Raw genomic sequence first — 19247 nt, 5'->3', positions numbered from 1 at the left:
AAAAGTAGAAGTATTTTTACTCAGAAAGCACTCAAATTTTTTTTTTTTGTAAGTTATCTTTACATTATTCTAAATTGCTTTTGGCATCACAACATTGAGTTTTTGTTTTTTTTGCAAAGCATGGTGGTCCATTTGGTAAGTTCCCAGCGTTCTTTGTAATAATTTCCCAACATTCTTCTGTGTGTCCGGCTGGACTGTGGTTGGCTGAAAGTCAAGGCCTTCACTTGATACAAAAAATTAATTATAATATGTCTATATTTGTTGTCGAGAAATGTAATATGATATCCTTCAATTATCTGCTCTTGATTGATGAGCTGCAGTATCATCTAATGATTATTAAGTCGCCATCTTGTTAACAAATTACTCTGAATGCAAAATAATATTCATTTGGATTAAACTGTAAACACATCTGGAAAACTTATTAGCACTTAAGACACATATGTCTGAGTTCATCAGCTTTCGAAAATAATTGAAACCAGATAAATTCAAATTAAATTTCGTTCGGCGTACTCTTATATTCCCCCCTTTAAAATGCGCTTGTTTAAATTATTAGTATTTTATGCTATATTATTAAAAACATGGAATAAAAGTTTTGATTGTGGCTAAATCATGCATCGTGATTTCTTAAAAAGGAGAAAACTTAACAATAAGAGTTATAAATAACTCTTTGCTATTTGGTGAATATATGGTAAACACTTGCTGTTTATTTATATTTATCGACCATAATTATTCATTATCATGAAAATAAGTTATTATTTTAAAAAGTAAATGTGATAAACTCTCAACTTTCTTAATAAATTTAAAATTATATTTTTCAAAATTCAATTTATTCTTTAACTTTATAAGCAATGGTATTTGTGTCCTTTTTAGTCTTTAATTTTGTGTCCAGTTCCTTCCTGTTTCTTGTGTTCCTGATACAAAAAGTTTCTGCTCAAAAAAATTCAAAAGAAAAAAAATCTGTATTAAAGATAGTTATATTTAATCAGTAAGTGTTAAAGGCTGTATATTGATTTAAACATTGACAACTTGACCTAAACTAAGTCCAATATCTCTTGGGTGTTTAATATAGAAGGCTATAGTAAGTTTATATCATTTTCTTAAAATGAACTCAAATTTAATTTTTAGCTGGGGAATATTTTTCTATTAGAAGCCTTTCACGCCAACCATAATTGCTAAGGTGTTTAAGAGTTTTGTAAAACAAATAAACAACAAAAATGGTTTGCCCTGGTATGGCTTTGGAACCAAATGTTTTTCAGTTAGTCTTCTTTTGTGATGTTTATATCTTGTTTCTTTAGTGCCATTATTGCTTAAAAGTTGTCAAAACTTGGCTATTATTTTGGTACAGGTAATGTACTGGTAGTTTTCCCATCTATTTTAAGCAAAGTTTACAAATATAATTTAAAAAAAAAGGTTTACTTAAATTATTTTTTTTTAAAGAAAGATTAGATTTTAATTTATTCAAAATTTTGTTAAATACATCAGTTATAGTAATGCTTAGTATTGTTTTAAAAATATTACCAAACATTTAATATTTTTAACTGAAATAATTAGTAATTAATTATTACAAATTAATCACTGAAGAAGTAAAATCATAGTTACTAATGGATAGTTCAAGCTTAACACTCTTGTAAAGACATAGACCCTTTTGTTAGACATCTAGTGAATAATAAATTAGTTAAAATCTGACATTAAAAAAAAAAATCAATTTTCCAAATTATTCTTGGCTTATCAAGTCTTTCCTCATTAATTAACCTATAACTATACAAACTACTCATTTAAAAATAAATTTTAAAATGACTTGTATTTAACATAACTTGACTTAACATTTTAAAATGACTTGTAATAAACATAGAACCAAAGGTGTAGAAACTTATTTTACATGCTGCCAATGAAAAATTTCATTTTGAAATAAAACTAAGACGTAAATTTATGAACTATTAAAAATATTTTGAACTTATTATTATTATTTTTTTTTTTTTAGTTCTAATGTAATGTATGTACCACTACAAAATACAATTCCAATTCACTAGTATATAAGACTTATTAACTCGATTCTATGATGGGGTACTTTTTAATAGATGAAGGTTGACATTGTCGATATCTACTCTCTCCACATCTAATGAAAATATCAGGTTCTTTAAATTAGGGGTGCACAACCTTTTTGAGTGAAAGGCCACAGGCGCAGCAGATTGACCAATGAAGGGCTGCATGACGAAGTATATACTGTTTGTCTAATGTAGGTACTTTTCCCGCCACGAAGTCTGCAGCAGTCTGGTGCTATGAAAACAAGAGGGCATTTTAGGGAGGGTAACTTTGATGAAGAGGTCTCCTTTTCTCTCGCCGAAACCAGTCTTAAAGAGGGACCCACACCCCTACTTGAAATAATCATACCTCGTTACCATAGTCACGGCCACAGCTCCAGACGAATGTCTGGAAGAGTACCTATCTTAGACAAACAGTAGACAGACATATTGACAGCAATTTTAGGTAGTAATTGTTATATAGACATCATTGTTCTGGGCACTAAATTCTTTTTGTCAGTTAACTTTGAAATGTCTTTTCATAAAATTAAATAATTTTAAATGTTTAAAATTAGAAACTGCAAAACTGATTACTTAAGGGAAGAAAAACGAAAAAGAAAACAGAAGAACAGATTTTTGAATCATGTGAGAACAAAAACAATAGGTTGGGTGCGTGTTCATGTTCTTGCACATGTTCATGAGACGAAGGAAATTTGCATGGTTTTTTTAATTATTTTTTTGCAAAACGGACCGCGTTTAATATAAATGTACACATCTCGGTTTTTTTTTTTTTATTCTCTTCGGGAAGGTATCTATTTTGCCAAGATCCATAATTATTTTATAAGTTACATAAAAAATTTAAAACAGAATCGAATTTCACGAGTTGTAATATTGAGCTGAAATATCAGGATATTCTAAATCACAAGTAAAAATGTAGGAATAACGGGAAAAAGAAAAAAAACAAGTTCGAAAAGCCTCTTATATTTATGTTAAAATCGGTACAAATAAAGCACATGAAAAGAAATTATTTTAATGTGCGATTCAAAACGCGCGTGCTGTTAAGTTATAGTATTAAAAACTTAAGAATTTTTTTTTTTTATCACGGGGAAAAAACGCGTAGTTCTAACTAACCAAAAATTTCTCAAAATCCCTTTGATCCCTTGCAATGAAATTGGTGTAAATAAACAGTGTCAAAAATTTATGTATTTAAATACGGGATTTGAAATTAAAGTCGTAATAGCGTATAAAATATATCAGGGCTTTCAAAATCTTGTAGAAATGTGCAGCAATAATTGCCAAAATAACGATTGAAAAATAATGTGATTTGCGATAAAATCAGTACAAATAAACTACGTCAAAAAATAATCAAAATGAGCAATTCTTTACTCACGATTTGTAATAAAATTGTGCTAAAATACTGAAATTTTAAAAACCACTCGGAAACGCGTAGCAATAACTGCCGAAAAAAGGATCAAAGTCACTTAGATTTTCCATGAAGTTTGCAGAAATTAAACATTTCATAACTTAAAAATCACGATTTCAGAAACTACATGAAAATGGATAGCAGTAATTACCGAAAAGTTATTGGATTCATGATAAAATCGGCACACCCGAAGAGCGTCAAAAGTGATAACTACAATTCGTATATCGTAATAATGACATATTAAAAATATGGGGATTTTCAAAACTCTGCGCAAATCCGGAGCGTTAACCATCACAAAACTATTTTTTGTAAGTCATTTTAATTTTATATAAAGTTTCTTCCATCCCAAGTAGAAGAAACTTTTTCAGACTAAAACAAATATTAAAATAAATGTTGTAATAGCTTATAATTGCAATCTAAGTTAAACAAAATGTTGTTTAATTCCTAAGCTGATTCCAAGATGTATATCATTTTTAGATGCGTGAGTACTAAAATTTAACAATTGGAAAGAAGATAAACACAATGACTTTTAATAGAAGTTTACTTTAAAAGGATTATATAAAGATGAAAATTTATATGTAATTTTATCTTTAAATTTTTTCCTTTTCATTATTAAAGGATTGATTGATATGAACCATGTCAGGACTGAAAGAGTCAAAGGAAGATGAACTTGAGAGTCAGAAAGCGCAGGAGGTGATTGGATTACTTCTAAGAGTATGAACCTTTCTAATTTTTTAGAATAGTTAAGTGGTTTCATAGAAAACTAGTGTTTATAGCTGTTAAATGTTGTTTAAGTCTAATTTATTAAATGGAGCAATTGTTGTAATCTCACATGATTCATTTCTAAATTTCATTTCATACATTTCTTCAATTTTCATTTCCTGTGTATGTTTTTAGTTCAAAGGTAGGCTTAAACAACATTTAACAGCTATAAACAGTGGGCTTTGTAATGTCTGTGCTTATTTACGACCACTTTTGAGAGGGACAGAATTTTTTCCATAGATTCCGTGTTGAAGAAAACCTTTTGGAGAGACCATCAAAACCTCTCCCAGCGACCGGGAAATCCTCGGCAATAAATGCGAAAAGATTAAATAAAGAAACACGAAAAATATCAAAACACAAAAACAGTAACAAAACAAATTAAATAGATTAAAATGTACTCGAAATTTTTGTGTGGGACTCTTGTTTGGAGAGCTCGTTTTGATGATATCTGAAAGGCATCTGCAATCTCATGTTGCAGTAAAGATGATGCTATCAATGATTATCTATAGAGTTAAATTAGAAAAAAAAATTATTTTAGAAAAACTTAGCCTCTATTCCTAAGAGTGATTAACTTCTATTCACGACCAATTTACTGTGGAAGTTGTCACTTCAGAGAGGTTTCACGGCATATTCTGGAATACTAATAATCATAATTAAAATAGCAAAAATTATGTTTTTTTTTTTTTTTTTTACCAGCTCACATGTTTTATTATTATTACTTTGCAATGAAAAATTGAGTTATTTTTCCCATTTTTTATTTGCTTATATAAAACATCTTAATTGCCTTATACATTTTCTGCCTTTTAGAAACCAGATGAGGATTGTACTGAGGCCCTTACTTATCCAGCTGTTTGTAAAACGGAACCTGACCTTCCTAGCTCTTCCATTACGGTTTCTATTTCGGATGCCTCCCCACTGAACATTTGTCAGGTTTCCTTGACTGATGCTGCGGGAATGATTCTGGAACCTAATGATATCTTGCGACAATCTTTGGATGGAACTTCCTCCATCCAGTTGGAGGATGGGACTACTGCTTTTGTGCAGAGCTTTGAGCCCGTCGATGAAGCAGACAGTGGCGATGCCACTGCCAGATTCATTGATGGCCAAGCTGTGCAACTTGAGGATGGTAGCACAGCCTTCATTCATGCTGCTCCACGAGGTAATGAAGTTGCATGTTTTTTTTAGCAGTTTGTTGACCTCATTTATTGTAATAACTAAGTTAAAATATCTGTGTTTGTTAAATATTGTACACAAATTAATTTTTAAAACATTTTTTAATTATATTTGAAATTTTCAAAACATTTTATTTAAAGCAATTAAGTTCTGATTGAAAGAAATTATTAATTTGATAGTATATTTATAAACAGAATATTTTGTAAGTTATGTATACAGATTAAGAATTTGAAAAGTAATAATGTTTTGAAATAACTAATTGCTGGAGTCATATGAAACTGAATATATTTATTAAAAGTATTTTTTAATATATATATTTTATTTAATAATTCTGTTGCATAGTAATTTTGCTTTTGGTTTAATTTCTAATTTAATTTGGAAATCATGTTTCCTAAGAAAGTTTTATATTATCGTTCAATATTCAGCTTCAAAACTGCTTTGTGTACTCAGAAATCTCCTTGGAAACAACAAAAAATCAATATTACATTCTTTATTTTTTTCTTCTTTTAATTGATCTTAAAAATGACCCAACCAAATAGAAGTTTCATTTCGTTTATTGCTTCTTTGAAAATTTCATTAGTTTAGAAAGTGAAGTTCATTACATTAAATAATCTGGGGAGGTCTCAAATTTCTTGTGTTTAAAATATATTTAAATCGAGCAGCACGCTGGAAAAAAATAGTTTAATTGATGGATATTAATTTTTGTACCTTAAATGTATAATTATTTTCAGAGGGACTTCAGCCTGTTCAGTTGGAAGATGGAACGGTCGCCTATCTATCTCAAACTGGAGCCGAATTATTCAATGGAGAAGCTTCAACTTTGGATTTGGAACATATTTCAACATCTCAGGTATTTTCCACAGAAATACATGAATAATTTTGCACCTACTTTCCTATTCAAGCAAAGACTGGAAATGTATTCCTTCCTTTCTTAAAAAAAATAAACTTGTTTTGTTTTTTTACTTTGGAAATTTTTTCCCTTTACATCACATCCTCATACTAAGTCAGCAAAGCAAGCACAACTGCATTAGTTTTTCTAACCACTGATTTTATATATTTAAAAATTATTTATTTAAGGAAATTAATATATACCTCCAAAGAGAAAAAAAAAATCCATTGAGCAACGGATACATTTTTACATTTGTCGCTAGGAAGATACTCTGGATACACATCAGAAGTTTGTCAAGGTCAAATTTACTACTTTTAGCGGTATCTTCGCAAATTCAACTTTGGAAAAAACGATAGTTTCACAAAATACTTTTTCTTAAAATTTTATTTTTGCATCTCGTAAGAAACGATAAATCCATAATTTTACCATATTTTTGTGTTGATTTTTTAATATAATTCTTAAATTTCACAAAATAGGTTCCTCTCAGAAAAACCTAGACAGACCCCTGCACATGGAATTATTTTTATTGCTTTAGATTTCTCTTCTGAAATATTTTAACCCTTAACGAATTGATGCTGCCACTTCATAATGTCGCACATATGATGATCAAAATTATTTTTTTATTTTTTTGCTCTTATTGTAGTCATATTTGATATTAATTCAATTGTAATTAATTGATGTAATTAACTTTTATAATTATCATAATTAATCTTTTTAATTATACCTGGTGGGAAATTTGAAATAATTCTTGACCCTTCAGGATTAAATATTAATTTGAATGATCTTTGTTCTTGTTAATTTATTTTTTGTAATTTTAATTGTTTTTTTTTTATTTATTTATGTAGCTTGTTGATGCGGATGTTAAGGAAATGGACTTGAAAGTGGTAATTCTATTTTTCTTATTTGGTATTATTGCAAGATCAATGTTGGTTAGCACTCCTGTATAATTATTAATTTATAAATATATTATTTTTCTCATTTTTTGATTTGAATTAAATGTTCTGTAATTGTTTGGGCTGTAGGTTTTCTATAAATGCAGATTTGGAAAATTTTTTTCTTCTCCTGCACGGTAAAAGGGAAAAAGAGAAAATAAACTGTAAAACTAGTAGAACTTTATCCAGAGTGAATAGCTTTTTGAAAAAGTGATTATTATTGTTTTTTAAAAGCCCTTAAAGGTGCTTTTTTCATTGGGTATTTTTAAAAAGTGCTTAATTTTCCCTTTTTCAAAATGAGATTTTTCCTTTACTATGTTGATTTTTGCTTCGAATTATACACAAAGACAAGTTCACATTGTTCTATTCAATGTTTTCACAATTAATTCAACCCCAATCTATTTCGGCGTATTGTTAGTCTGTAGTGTACGAAAACGCCATTCGTTATACGTATTTCAAAATTTCATGATTTTTGACAATTGTCAAAAGCAATGCCAAAAGTCTTTTTTTTTTTTTGACATGATGGTAAAAATAAGATAAAACCGTCAATTGTCAAAAACTTACAAACCCTGCTTAATTAGGATATTTTTTTAAAGTGCTTAAAAATATTTTTTGAGTGCTTGAAAAGTGTTTAAAAGGTGCTTATTTTTTGTTGAATAATTAGGTTAGGCACCCTGTTCTCAAACTGGTATTTCATAAACTTTTCCAGTTACTGAATTAAAGCTAGTTAATAAGACTTCCTTATTAAATATACTAAAATTCTGCTACAGTGACCGGCACCTATCAAAATCATGTCAGTTTTGAAAAAACAATTGATTTGATAGAGTGGCCGATTTTGTAAACCGAAATATCTTTACTTAAAAATTTAAATATTAATCTTGACAAATACACTAAAAGCTAAACTAATTATTTCAATTATAGATTAATTTTACTGAATCTACATTTTACATTTTAACGAAACATGAGCTACCTTCTTTTTTAAAAGTTTAGTTTACAGAAGAATTTTAAAATATTCGCATTCTAACTGCCAACTTTACAGGATTTTCCAGTAGACTCCTGGATTTGGCCAATTTTTCCTGGTATTCCAGTTTAATAAAATTTCTCCTGGATTTTGTACATTTTAAAAAATTCAATGAATTTGAGAAATTTTCCTAAGAACTCCCTATCAAAATAGAATATTTGCATCTTTTTATTGCTTGAATGCTACTACGTTATGTAGCAATCCCCATTTATAGAAATCAATTCAAAACTTTTATTTGTTCTAAAATGTTCAGTTTATTTTTATTCAGAACTCCCTTTTTAAATTAAATAAATAATCTTTTAAATATCTTTGATGAATTGAATAACTGTCACTATTCAAAATTATGAGTAAACATTCAATTTCAAGTTCATATAATGTCAATCATAACTGGAAAATATTGCAGTTTTTGTATTCTAATGACTATCAAAATCCCTAAAATTCCTTGTTTGTGAAATATTTAGTGTATTATGCTATAATTATCATGAAATTTATCTAATTTTGTAAAATCTACTGTATTTTTTCCTATCCATGTTGATAGCCATTCATCTTCATTTGATTTGAAAACTTTAAAGATTCAACATAGTTTAAAAGTTTTTGCAACTTTCAATACATTTTTTCTTTGCTGTAAAGTTCTTTTTAAAACATTAAAGGTTTTTCTGACATCTATTGAAAACAGATTCACCTTATTAAATGAGTTACGATCAAAAACATTGACTGATGATGGGCACTTCATAACTTTAATTCACGAACAGTTCTTTTCTTTTCTTCAAAATTTCATTACATTCTATGTTTTATTATTTTCAACCCTCTCCCTTAAATATCCCTAAGAAATGTAATCCTTACTTGTTTTTTTCCTCAGGGGAGGTTGAAGGAAATATGTTATACATATGCTATTAAGAAATTAGGAAAATAAAAGTTTTTTTTTAAGCCCTTCAAAAATTGGATTGAAATTTGAAAATTTGGATAGTGGTTTTATAAATAAAAGTGTGGTTTTAGTATGTTTTGCTATTGTATGGTTCTATTATTATAGATTTGATTTTAAAAAGCTGCTGATTTACATTGCTGCAGTATTAATAGAGGCAGTCACTGTTTTAATATAGCAGGCACTTACTTTCCTTGTTTATCTGATAAGAAGAATTTAGTAGCATTATGTTATTTAATTGAATTGCATTCACTGTTCAGCAACATAAATATAAATGATCTGTGAATAATGTTAAAGAAATTGTTAAATTTTATCATTTTTATTAAATAATGGATAATTTTATGTTAATCAAAAAGAAGAGAAAAAGGGAGTCAAGCTTTTTTAATGAAGATCTTTATAACTTCTGGAATACAGGCAGCCACTTCTATTGAATTTTATTTTGATCTGAACAAACATAAATTATAAAACGTTGCAATTTGCTTAAATATCAAGTCTCATTCGGCAATTTCTAAAGTGTAATTTTTTTAAAAACGTTATTACTATAAGGCAGTACAGCCACTTTTAACTGTTATATTATGAAATTCTACATTTAAAAAAAAAAAAAAAATTGGAATTTCATTATGAAGAATTATATACAAAGTTAAATATCATAAATTAATGTTGTAGTTGAATATAATCAATTGTGATAATTGTAGTCAATTAGATATACAAATATGTTTCATGAAGCGAATTATGAAAGCCAATTGTTAAATTATCATTCTAATAATTATTTTACTTTTATTTGTTCTGACCTTTGCACATTTTAGTCTCATAATTGAATGAGTGAATTCTTTACAGGAAAGTTTTAACAAAAGCACTACTACTAAAGTTGCAGAGAAAGCTTTCCAGTGTGAGTTTCCTAATTGCAAAAGGCTTTATACTACATTACATCACCTAAAAGTAAGTTATGTTACATTATATAAGCATTATTTTGTTTCCAGACAGTATAGGTTCAATCAGTTTAATGCCTGTTAAGTTCTAATGTGAATGAAATGTTTTTTTAGCAGTTTTTATGTAGATTTAATAATTAAGATTTTCTAGTCTTTTGATAACCATTAAAACCTGCATTACTATAATATAAGATAGATTTCAGGTTGACACAGTGATTAAAAGATGAAAAGTAAAGTTGTTTAAATTTATGTATTTCAAAATTAGTATCACAAGCATTCATTTTCAAATTGAAATATTAAAATCTATAGACTTTGCATCTATAATTACGCATTTTTAGTAATTAAAATGTGTAGGTGAGTGGGGGTTGATTGGGGGGGGGGGGGATTGCATAAACAACTAATACTGGCTCTTAGCTCTACAATGCAGGTTCTAAACCTTCATAAATTGAATACATAAAACGAAAATATGAAGCAGTCGATCCGAAAGCTTTCTCGTCCTTGGTTTTGAAGCAGGGCTGAAAGTAGGAGGAAAAAACTGGTATCAAAACCTGGACCACTGGTATTTCATTGATAGATGATTTTTGTAATGAGTAAAAGAAGCTCTTTTTAATTATAAACTATTCATCACTATTTTTTACTTTATCTTGTATTAAAAAAAACCCCTATATATGTATTTATATACATGTAATTTAGGAGAGCATAATGTTTTTGGGTTAAAGGCCACTTGCACAGCCAGTTGACAAACAAAGGGCCATTCATGTGTTAAGATTTGAGAGGGCGAATATGGTGATCTTTTAATAAACATTATTGTTCTAAGCGCTAAGTGATTATATTTGGTAAACTAAGTGCTGAATTCTTTTATTGGTACGTTTGCAAAATAAACACTTTTAATTATTAAATCTCATCCAAAAATGAAAAAAATTATATTTTTTTAATAAAAATCCCCTTGTTAAAAAAACATTTGAGAAAATAGTGTTTTTTTTTTTTTTGATCATATCTTTCTGCAGTACTTTGGTTTATTTTAAAATTAATTCTAACAAAAAAGCTGAAAATCTCACTGAATGAAACTATCAAAAAAAAATAATAAAATTGAAAATAATATTTTAGTAGGTAATAATTTAAATTTAATATTTTAATTTAAGAAAATGTATAGTGCTTACACAGAAATCAAAAATTAAAATATCAATTATTGTATGATGCAGATAAATTGTTTCGAAAATTTGAATAGATATGTTTATTCAAATTATTAAAATAATTTCAATCCAATTAACAATTTAATCAACAATTTGATACATGCAGAACTTTTAAAAGTAGTAGATTAAGGAGCCATTTACAAATTATTAAACAAAATTCTAATTTTTAAAGTAATTTTAAATTGATTAGTATAAGATTTTATTATAAAATTATTCCAATTATCAGTTTAATAAATAATGGCATTTTGAAACTAACAGAAGAATTTTATAATTTGAACTCAAAATGCTTATAAAAACCTTTTTTATGTCATTAATATTTTATTTGTAGTTCTGATTACAGTTTAATTTATTTTGAAAATCGTTTCTGAAGTTATGTTGCCACAGTCAGTTCAAGTTTTTTCTTTCTTTTTTTCCTGAAACTGCTTTGGCATGTCTTGAAAAATTCTTAATAATTATCATTTTATTATTCTTAATTATTTATATTATTATTTATTTTAGTATCTTACGAATAACTGTTTTATTCTGTGTGTAGGTCCATGAAAGGTCTCACACTGGAGATAGACCCTTCAAGTGCAAATCCTGCACAAAATCTTTCGCGACAGGTTATGGTCTTAAGAGTCACACGCGTGTCCATACAGGGGAGACACCCTACAAGTGTCCGGACGAGGCGTGCCATAAAGCCTTTAAGACATCAGGGGATCTGCAGAAACATGTTCGAACGCACACTGGTATGTATTTTAGCCTCATTTTAAACAAATGGTTTCTTATCTCAAAACAGAAAAGTTGTATACTGTAACAAAAAAAATAAAAATAATAGATGATTTTTCTGTTGTTGTTTTGAATAGGAGAGAGACCTTTTAAATGTTCATTCTCTGGTTGTGATAGAGCATTTACTACCTCTAATATACGTAAAGTACACATCAGGACGCATACGGGAGAACGTCCATACATCTGTAAGGAGGAAGGTTGTGGTAGAGCTTTTGCCAGTGCTACAAACTACAAAAATCATATCAGAATACATACAGGTATTGATATAAACAAACATTTTTTTTCCTTCTCCCTTTTGTGTCTTGGAATTTGTGGTTCGCTAGAGCAAAAGGTGTCCTTTGGATTTATAGGGTTCTAAGGAAGTGTTAGAGGGGTTCCAAGAGTTGGGATGTTTTTTTTTTTTTACTTATTAATAATTTTTATATCCAATCTGTCTAATAGTTTCTGAAAAATCAAATTTTAAAAGAAGTCATAATTTAAACTTTAAGTATAAAAGTCAATTCGATTTCAAGGAACTATTTCTCTGATTTCGTTCAAATTATGTAAATATTTGTATAACTTTAATTCAACAATTTTTCATAGATTATTAAATGAAATTAAAAAACAATTTTATTTTTGTATGGAATCATTTTTAAATAAGCAAATTTTATAATTATATGTCATAAGTTTTTTATTTGCTCAAAAAAATAACAAAGAAAGTACACAAGTAAAACCAACATGTAAGGAGTTTGAGGCTCCTTTTTTGACCAAACTGTTAGGATCCTATTTCCTATATTTAGGACCAAAAATCCAATTCCATCCAAAAATAATAATTTTTTTCCTCCAGAGAATATAGTTTTTGTATCTGATTTGGTAACTCTAAATACATTTGTACTAACGTCCTCTCTAATTATTAATATTCATTCCTAGTACATGAAAACCTGATCATTAGATCAAAAGTGATTCAGGGTATTTCATGTTTTTTTTCCCTCCGCACTGTGCATTACATGCATTGTACTATACTTTAACCTAAATGTAAAGTCTCTCAACAATTTTCATTTGAAAAGATATATGAATTAAGTGCCATTTAAAGTTCTATGCATATTATTTATTTGGATTCATTGGGTTTTATTTATTGCTTTGTATTTAAAGCTAGTGATAAAATCCTTCCGGATGATTTTTTATTTTAATGGAAAACACGCATAGTTTTTATATTTTTTCAAAAGAATTTCACTAAAACATAAGGTTTCCTGAATAAATCTTTATTAAAAAATTTTTTTCTTTAAAAATTTGTAGTTAAAAGTTATAAGTTTTTTTGGAAAACCTTGTTTTTCTTTCTTTTTTTTTGGAAAACCTTCTTTCTCTTATTTTGTGGTCAATGCCTTATGAAAATGCTTGTTTAACTGAAAGAGCTAAACGATTAATGTCAGGACCAGGGGATCCCAGTTATAACACCACAATATTTCTTCCATTCTTTCAACACACAGGGAGTTACGATATTTCTTTCCCTTTCCAAATGCACATTTATTTTTAGTTTTTCACATAAATCTTTTCAATTTTCCTACATTACATCTTAAATTTAGAGCAAAAATTTTTTTTCTTGTTTCAAAATCATTTTTTTTAAAAATTTATTTATATTGAACTATTTTTCATGTGTTTTGAATAGGTGAAAAACCTTACCTCTGTGCAGTGTCTGGTTGTAACAAGCGTTTCACTGAATATTCTAGTCTTTATAAGCACCATGTCGTGCATACGCACTTCAAGCCTTATGCGTGCAATCTATGTGGAAAGAACTATCGGCAAACCTCCACCTTGGCCATGCACAAGAGAACTGCTCATGGTATTCTGGAACAGAATGAAGAAGAGGAAATGATCTCTGGTATTGTTCTTTTTTTCCGCATAAAACGTTTTATTTTCACCCCTTTGGTAACTTTGTACTTTATTGTATTCTTGAACTGAATGAAGAAAAAATTATCTCTGGTATTGTTCTTTATCTTTGCATAAAAAATTTAGTTAGTATTCCTTTGATAAATTTTTACGTAATGGAATTTTCATTGCTTGAACTTTTATTTATTATTTTTTTAAAATTTAGTTCATGGTGCGTAGCATTTTTAAAAAGTGCTTAAAGGTGCTTATTTTCAAGTTTTAAAAGCCCTTAGAGATGTCTTTTTTAATGGGTGTTTTTAAAAAGTGTTTAATTTTCCCTTTTCAAAAATGAGATTTTTTTCTTTTTTACTAGGCAATTTTCACTGCGTATTTTGCAAAAGCTTGGTTTTCACATTGTTCTATTCAACATTTTCACAATTCATTCAACCACAATCCATTCTGGCATACCGTCGGCCCATAGCGTATGAAAGAGTCCGCAAGTGCGTCTACTGAGTTGTGTTCGGTGAGATTCTTGCACTCTCATGTGCAACTCTTCTGCATTTTGCAAGATATTCTCAAATTTTCCTCTTTCTGAAATCAAACCAAAAAATCTCTCTATCTCTTTATGGTGACTAATATAATCAAGAAAATAGATTTTTTTCAGAAACTAGTTATTTTATCATGATCATGTAAAGTCTTTTAAATCTATTTTTCATTTTGTTAATGTATATAGTGCTTAAAAAGTACTTAAAAGGTGCTTATTTTTTGTTGAAGCATTTGGCTATGCACCCTGTAGTTGATCTTGTAATATCCTGCCTTAGGTTTTAATATTTATGTTAGCTACTTTTTTTATTATATATTACTTAAAATTATTTATAACTTTTTGCGCAATAACGGTATTGTTACTCAAGTCCAATCCCTATTTTTAATTTCCTTATCCAGTTTTAAAGTGAGGCAAAAGAAAGATGATCCTGCTATTTTTATCAATGTAATTTTACAACTACCTGACCTTTCTCAATCCCTTATAACTCTCTTCTGTGAAATGGATGACTCATGGCACATGTGGTCTTTACTGTTAGAAAGAATGGTTTTACATTTTGACCTTCAACTACAGCTGGGCACATGTAAAATTATATATACCCCGTTTCATTCATTTAACTTTCCACCTCCTTCTCTCTTATCTTTTATATCTCGGAAATTACATCATCTTCTAAGATTGGTTAAAACTAGTTAGATGAAATTCATTAGTTAGAAGTGATGAAATTTTGGAGAAAAAAAAAGAGCAAAACCTCTCCTGCAAAACGGACGCCTCTCAAGACGGACATAATTCCCCGAGAATCTTCTATGAATAAACCATTATGTACATTCTCCGCAAAGCAGACACTCCCGTAACTGGACGCAGACAGTCATCTTTGCCCTGAAACATTATTTCCTAAACCGTACTCTATTTTTCAGAATTATAAGGGAAAAAAAGTACTGTTTCTGCTTTATATTGCAAGGGAAAAAAAGTTTGCAACTTTTCAAAATTTTCTAAGTATGTGAATTTTTTAACTAAAAACTAAACATAACTAAAAATATTGTTAGGTTATTTCACAACGGAATAAATCTTTCTCCTGTCACCTTGCCTTAACTATGCAAAGAAATGTGAGAACATCATACAGCTTATTGAGACATGGGCATCTTTTGATCTTTTCATCTGGGTGATACAGGTTATGAGACTCTACAACATGAAATGATGTCTTAAATGTTCTCAATTCTTCTTCCTCACTGAAAATCACTCATTTTCTTACAAATTTGAGGACTATTTAACACAGCTAGGGTAAAAAAAAAAGAACAGAAGTATAATCTTTGAGGTGTTCATGTAAATGAAACATTTATTCAGACACTTGATACATGATTAATTGTGAATATATCAACTTCCATAGGTTCTTGTACCTTACAGATAAGCATTGATTTCTTTTGTTTTCTCTGAATTGCAAGAGGTTTACTTTCAAGGATTTATTAACCACGTTTCCTATCAAGTAATGGGTAGGTGTTAGGGGGTGTAAGCCTAATAACTGAAACAGACTAAAAGCCCCTATTTGGTATCATATGACTAATTTGAATATATGTGTTAATAAAATTATATTCATTTATCTGTGGCTACATCTAGAATTTTGCACTTGTATCAAACTTTTTCATATGTTCTTTTTGTATAGAAAAAAAATATTTTTTAAACTTTAAATGAATATCCACGTATTCTAGATCATTTAATTATTTCTACACCATTGAAAATATTCTAAAGACAATTTACAGTGTTAAGCTTTGTTATTAGCGTACCCTTCCTGTAAACAAACAACTCTCGTAAACAAGCAATTTTTTTGGGCCCAATGGTGTCCACGCAATTGAGGTTTCACTGTATTTGAATTTTGTATTTGTTAAACTTATTTTTCTTGTCTAAACTTGTAAATCATTTTATTCTTATAAATGTTATTTTTTTTTTTTTGATTTAGGAAAGCTTTTTTCTTATTTTAAAATGTGTAATTCTTTTATATTGTAATTTGGGTTCGTTAAAACATCGCTAAACTACTATAAATAGTGGATTTTTTTTAGTCGTTTTTTTAAGGCTTAGTTTAAGTAAACGTGAGAAGATTCGAAGGGAAAAAAAAAATTTTTTTTTGTTTGTATTTTCTTTTAATAGATTATAAATTATGCAGTGTTTGAAACCAAATGTTTGTTCTATATTTATTGAAAACGTGAAATCAAAATTTTTCTTTACTCTTAGCTTATGACCATAAAATTTAATCCTACATTTGGAACAAGAATCTTAAAAAAACTTATAATAATAGTTTTAAGTAAGAAATTGATCTACCTTAAATTTTTATATTTATTTTCCTATGCTGAATTCTCATGTAATTCAAATGTATTATGGTTTCATAAAATTTGTTTTACTTATTACATTTTTAGAAGCTGTGGAGAAAACTGAAGAAAGCTTGGAACTTAAGAAAAAAGCTGTCAACACCATACCAAAAGAGAATGAAAAAGATAATAAGTGTGCCAACGTACAATTAGTGAGTCTCAATTTGTACATATTCATATTATCGTTTGATTTTGCATTCAAACTTTTTGTTTGGTTTTCTTTTGTAAACAGAATAATATTTTATGCACAAAAAAAGGTAGTAAAAATGAAAGAAATTATTTTTTTTCATTGTGTAATTAATTACATTGACACACTTAGAGTTGTTATTGAATAAAATGTAATGCTTATTCATATATGCTTACAAAATAAAGTTTATAATTTTGTTTTAAATTATTCTTTAGGATACCAAAGATTCCAGTTCATCAGTCAAAACAACATTTCCTACTATCGTAGCTCTTCAGGGTGAAACTTCTGCTCAACTTTTACAAGAAGTAAGTCCCGTTTCTTCATACGGTGCTGAATACTTCAAGCTCATTTTTCTTCTGCTAACTAGCTATATCTTTCAAATAAATGTGACTAGGACTGCTTGATATATTTTATTTTATGACCGTCATTAAACAGTCGACTCAATTTTAAGTTAATGACTTTGTAGCCTTGTAATTTTGCGTCCAACCCAGAAGACTAAGTAACTTCTGGATCAAGCATTAGGAGAAATTGCCTCTGTGGAAGATTTTTCAATGGAACAAACCTGCATTTATGTTTTATGGAGAAAAAAACCTCCTACAGTTAGCTAGAGGGTAAGAGGATTATTAAAACGCAGCTTCTTTTGCGAAAAAGAAAACACAACGGCACCAGTATTCAATTATTATTATTTATTTTTCAGAAAATAGCTAATTCTTTTTACACAATGCGAATTTTATTTTATGGTCGTCGTTCAACAGACGACACCATATCGAGTGTGCGGCAACCTTGTATTCAACTTCGTAGCTTTGTAATTTTGAAAGCAATCCAGTAAGCAAGGTAACTCTTAGATCAAGTTTTGAGAGAAATTTGCCTTTGTGGAGAACTTTTTGAACTAAACCGCACTTTTTGAACTAAACCGAATGGAACTAAACCGCATTTGCTTTACATGGAGAGAAAAACGATTAGGACCTCCCACGGTTAGCCTGGTGCCTCCCAGGCAGGGAAAGCAGAAAAAATCTGAAATTTTCATGGATAACGAATTTTTCTAGTACTAGATCATCCACCGTAAATACCTGACTTAGCACTCTCAGGCTTTCATCTGTTTCCAAAACTTACAATTATTTCTTGGTGGAAAACATTTGAAAAATTGTGACAGCTTGAAAGAAATTGTTACTGATTGGTTTAACAATCAGACGGCTGGTGCTCCGACTTTCATATTAATGGTGACTGTCTACTGTTTCAATATTAATGGTGACTGTTGAAAAGTTAATAAATGTTCATATTTTAGTTTGTGATACAATTTACGTTCATAAATAAAGTTTATTTTACTCCTTTACAAAACGTTTCTTACTTAAAAAAATTAACCTTGTATTAATCTACACTAACTGTTAATAAAATGCTGTTTGTTTGGTTTATAGCATCCTGTGTATGCTGTTCAACTGCAAGATGATGGGACTCTCTCCAACATGCAACAAATAGTTCTTGTCACCGACTCCTCGCAGCTTGCGACGCTGCAACATTTGGCACAGCAAGGGCAATTTGAAACAACTGTTCTCTCTTCTGTTGCTGGGGAGGCTGACCTATCCACTAATGCAACGACGTAACGTCTTTATTTCAATGAAATAATTATGGAATGTTTTTTACCTCCCTCAATCCTGTACATTATTTAAGAAGGAAAAAAAATCAAAATACTAGTCATTGTAATTAAAATATTGTTGAATAAATTTGTTTTATTTTTTATTTAATGAAGTAATTTCATGCCTTAAAAGGGATTGTTACAGATACTTTTTTTATAAATCTGAGCATTTCATAAGTGTGTTTGCAATTAAAGAATTAAACTTATTTATATTATCACTGTATATTTATATTTTTCTTTTAAATTTATCATTATTGAAGTACATAAACGAGTTTAAATTTTGATCTGACATATATTTTATAATACTACTCTATCGCATAAAGTGTTAAATATCTTTTCTGGTATTTGGAATTTACTATAAACGATTTTAAGCATGTTTAGGAATCAAAAAATTAATTATAAACTTGTTATGAAAAATACATTTATTACCTTTAAAAAAATGCTTTTTGATTTGATTTCAACTTTACACAGACGATTATAAGATTAACAAGCTATCACTGTGTATTCTCAGTTTTTTTCCACATATTTTATTTTATTACTGTTGTTTAACAGCCGATCCAATTTAGGGTTTACGACTACTTAACTACTAGGGCTTAAGACTACATAAAATGAATGTTCAACTCAGTAGCTTTGTAATTTTGAACCCAATCC

At 28.7% G+C, this 19247-nt stretch overlaps 1 protein-coding gene across 4 annotated transcripts; it reads left to right on the top strand.

Annotated features, from left to right (window-relative positions):
- Positions 1-4: 4 nt before the first annotated feature.
- LOC107446740 (uncharacterized) lies at positions 5-18700 on the top strand. Of its 4 annotated transcripts, none has more exons than XM_016061470.4 (12): positions 5-135; positions 4063-4158; positions 5014-5365; positions 6111-6229; positions 7114-7152; positions 9981-10082; positions 11798-11993; positions 12111-12290; positions 13679-13891; positions 16825-16928; positions 17179-17268; positions 18379-18700. In XM_016061470.4, exons 2-12 carry the CDS (start codon positions 4081-4083, stop codon positions 18562-18564), a joined length of 1659 nt encoding a protein of 552 aa, XP_015916956.3. In that variant the 5' UTR covers positions 5-135; positions 4063-4080; the 3' UTR covers positions 18565-18700. The 4 variants fall into 4 exon arrangements, with proteins under 4 accessions (XP_015916956.3, XP_015916955.3, XP_015916958.3 ...); XM_016061469.4 differs by having other exon boundaries at positions 126-688; XM_016061472.5 differs by lacking the exon at positions 5-135 and adding an exon at positions 170-1345.
- Positions 18701-19247: the final 547 nt, after the last annotated feature.

Source organism: Parasteatoda tepidariorum, chromosome 5, assembly GCF_982258835.1.
Source record: "Parasteatoda tepidariorum strain Cologne lab strain chromosome 5, Ptep-v5.0, whole genome shotgun sequence".
NCBI classification, from domain to species: Eukaryota; Metazoa; Arthropoda; class Arachnida; order Araneae; family Theridiidae; genus Parasteatoda; species Parasteatoda tepidariorum.
The sequence above is the reverse complement of the archived record's forward strand: the minus strand, read 5'-3'. Positions and strand labels throughout refer to the sequence as shown.

Excerpts from the sequence above, each read along its gene's own strand:
- LOC107446740 (XM_016061470.4), top strand. The coding sequence starts at position 4,081 with ATGTCAGGACTGAAAGAGTCAAAGGAAGATGAACTTGAGAGTCAGAAA. Across the intron at positions 5,366-6,110 it reads CATTCATGCTGCTCCACGAG|AGGGACTTCAGCCTGTTCAG; the intron begins GTAATGAAGTTG and ends AATTATTTTCAG. Across the intron at positions 16,929-17,178 it reads AGTGTGCCAACGTACAATTA|GATACCAAAGATTCCAGTTC; the intron begins GTGAGTCTCAAT and ends ATTATTCTTTAG.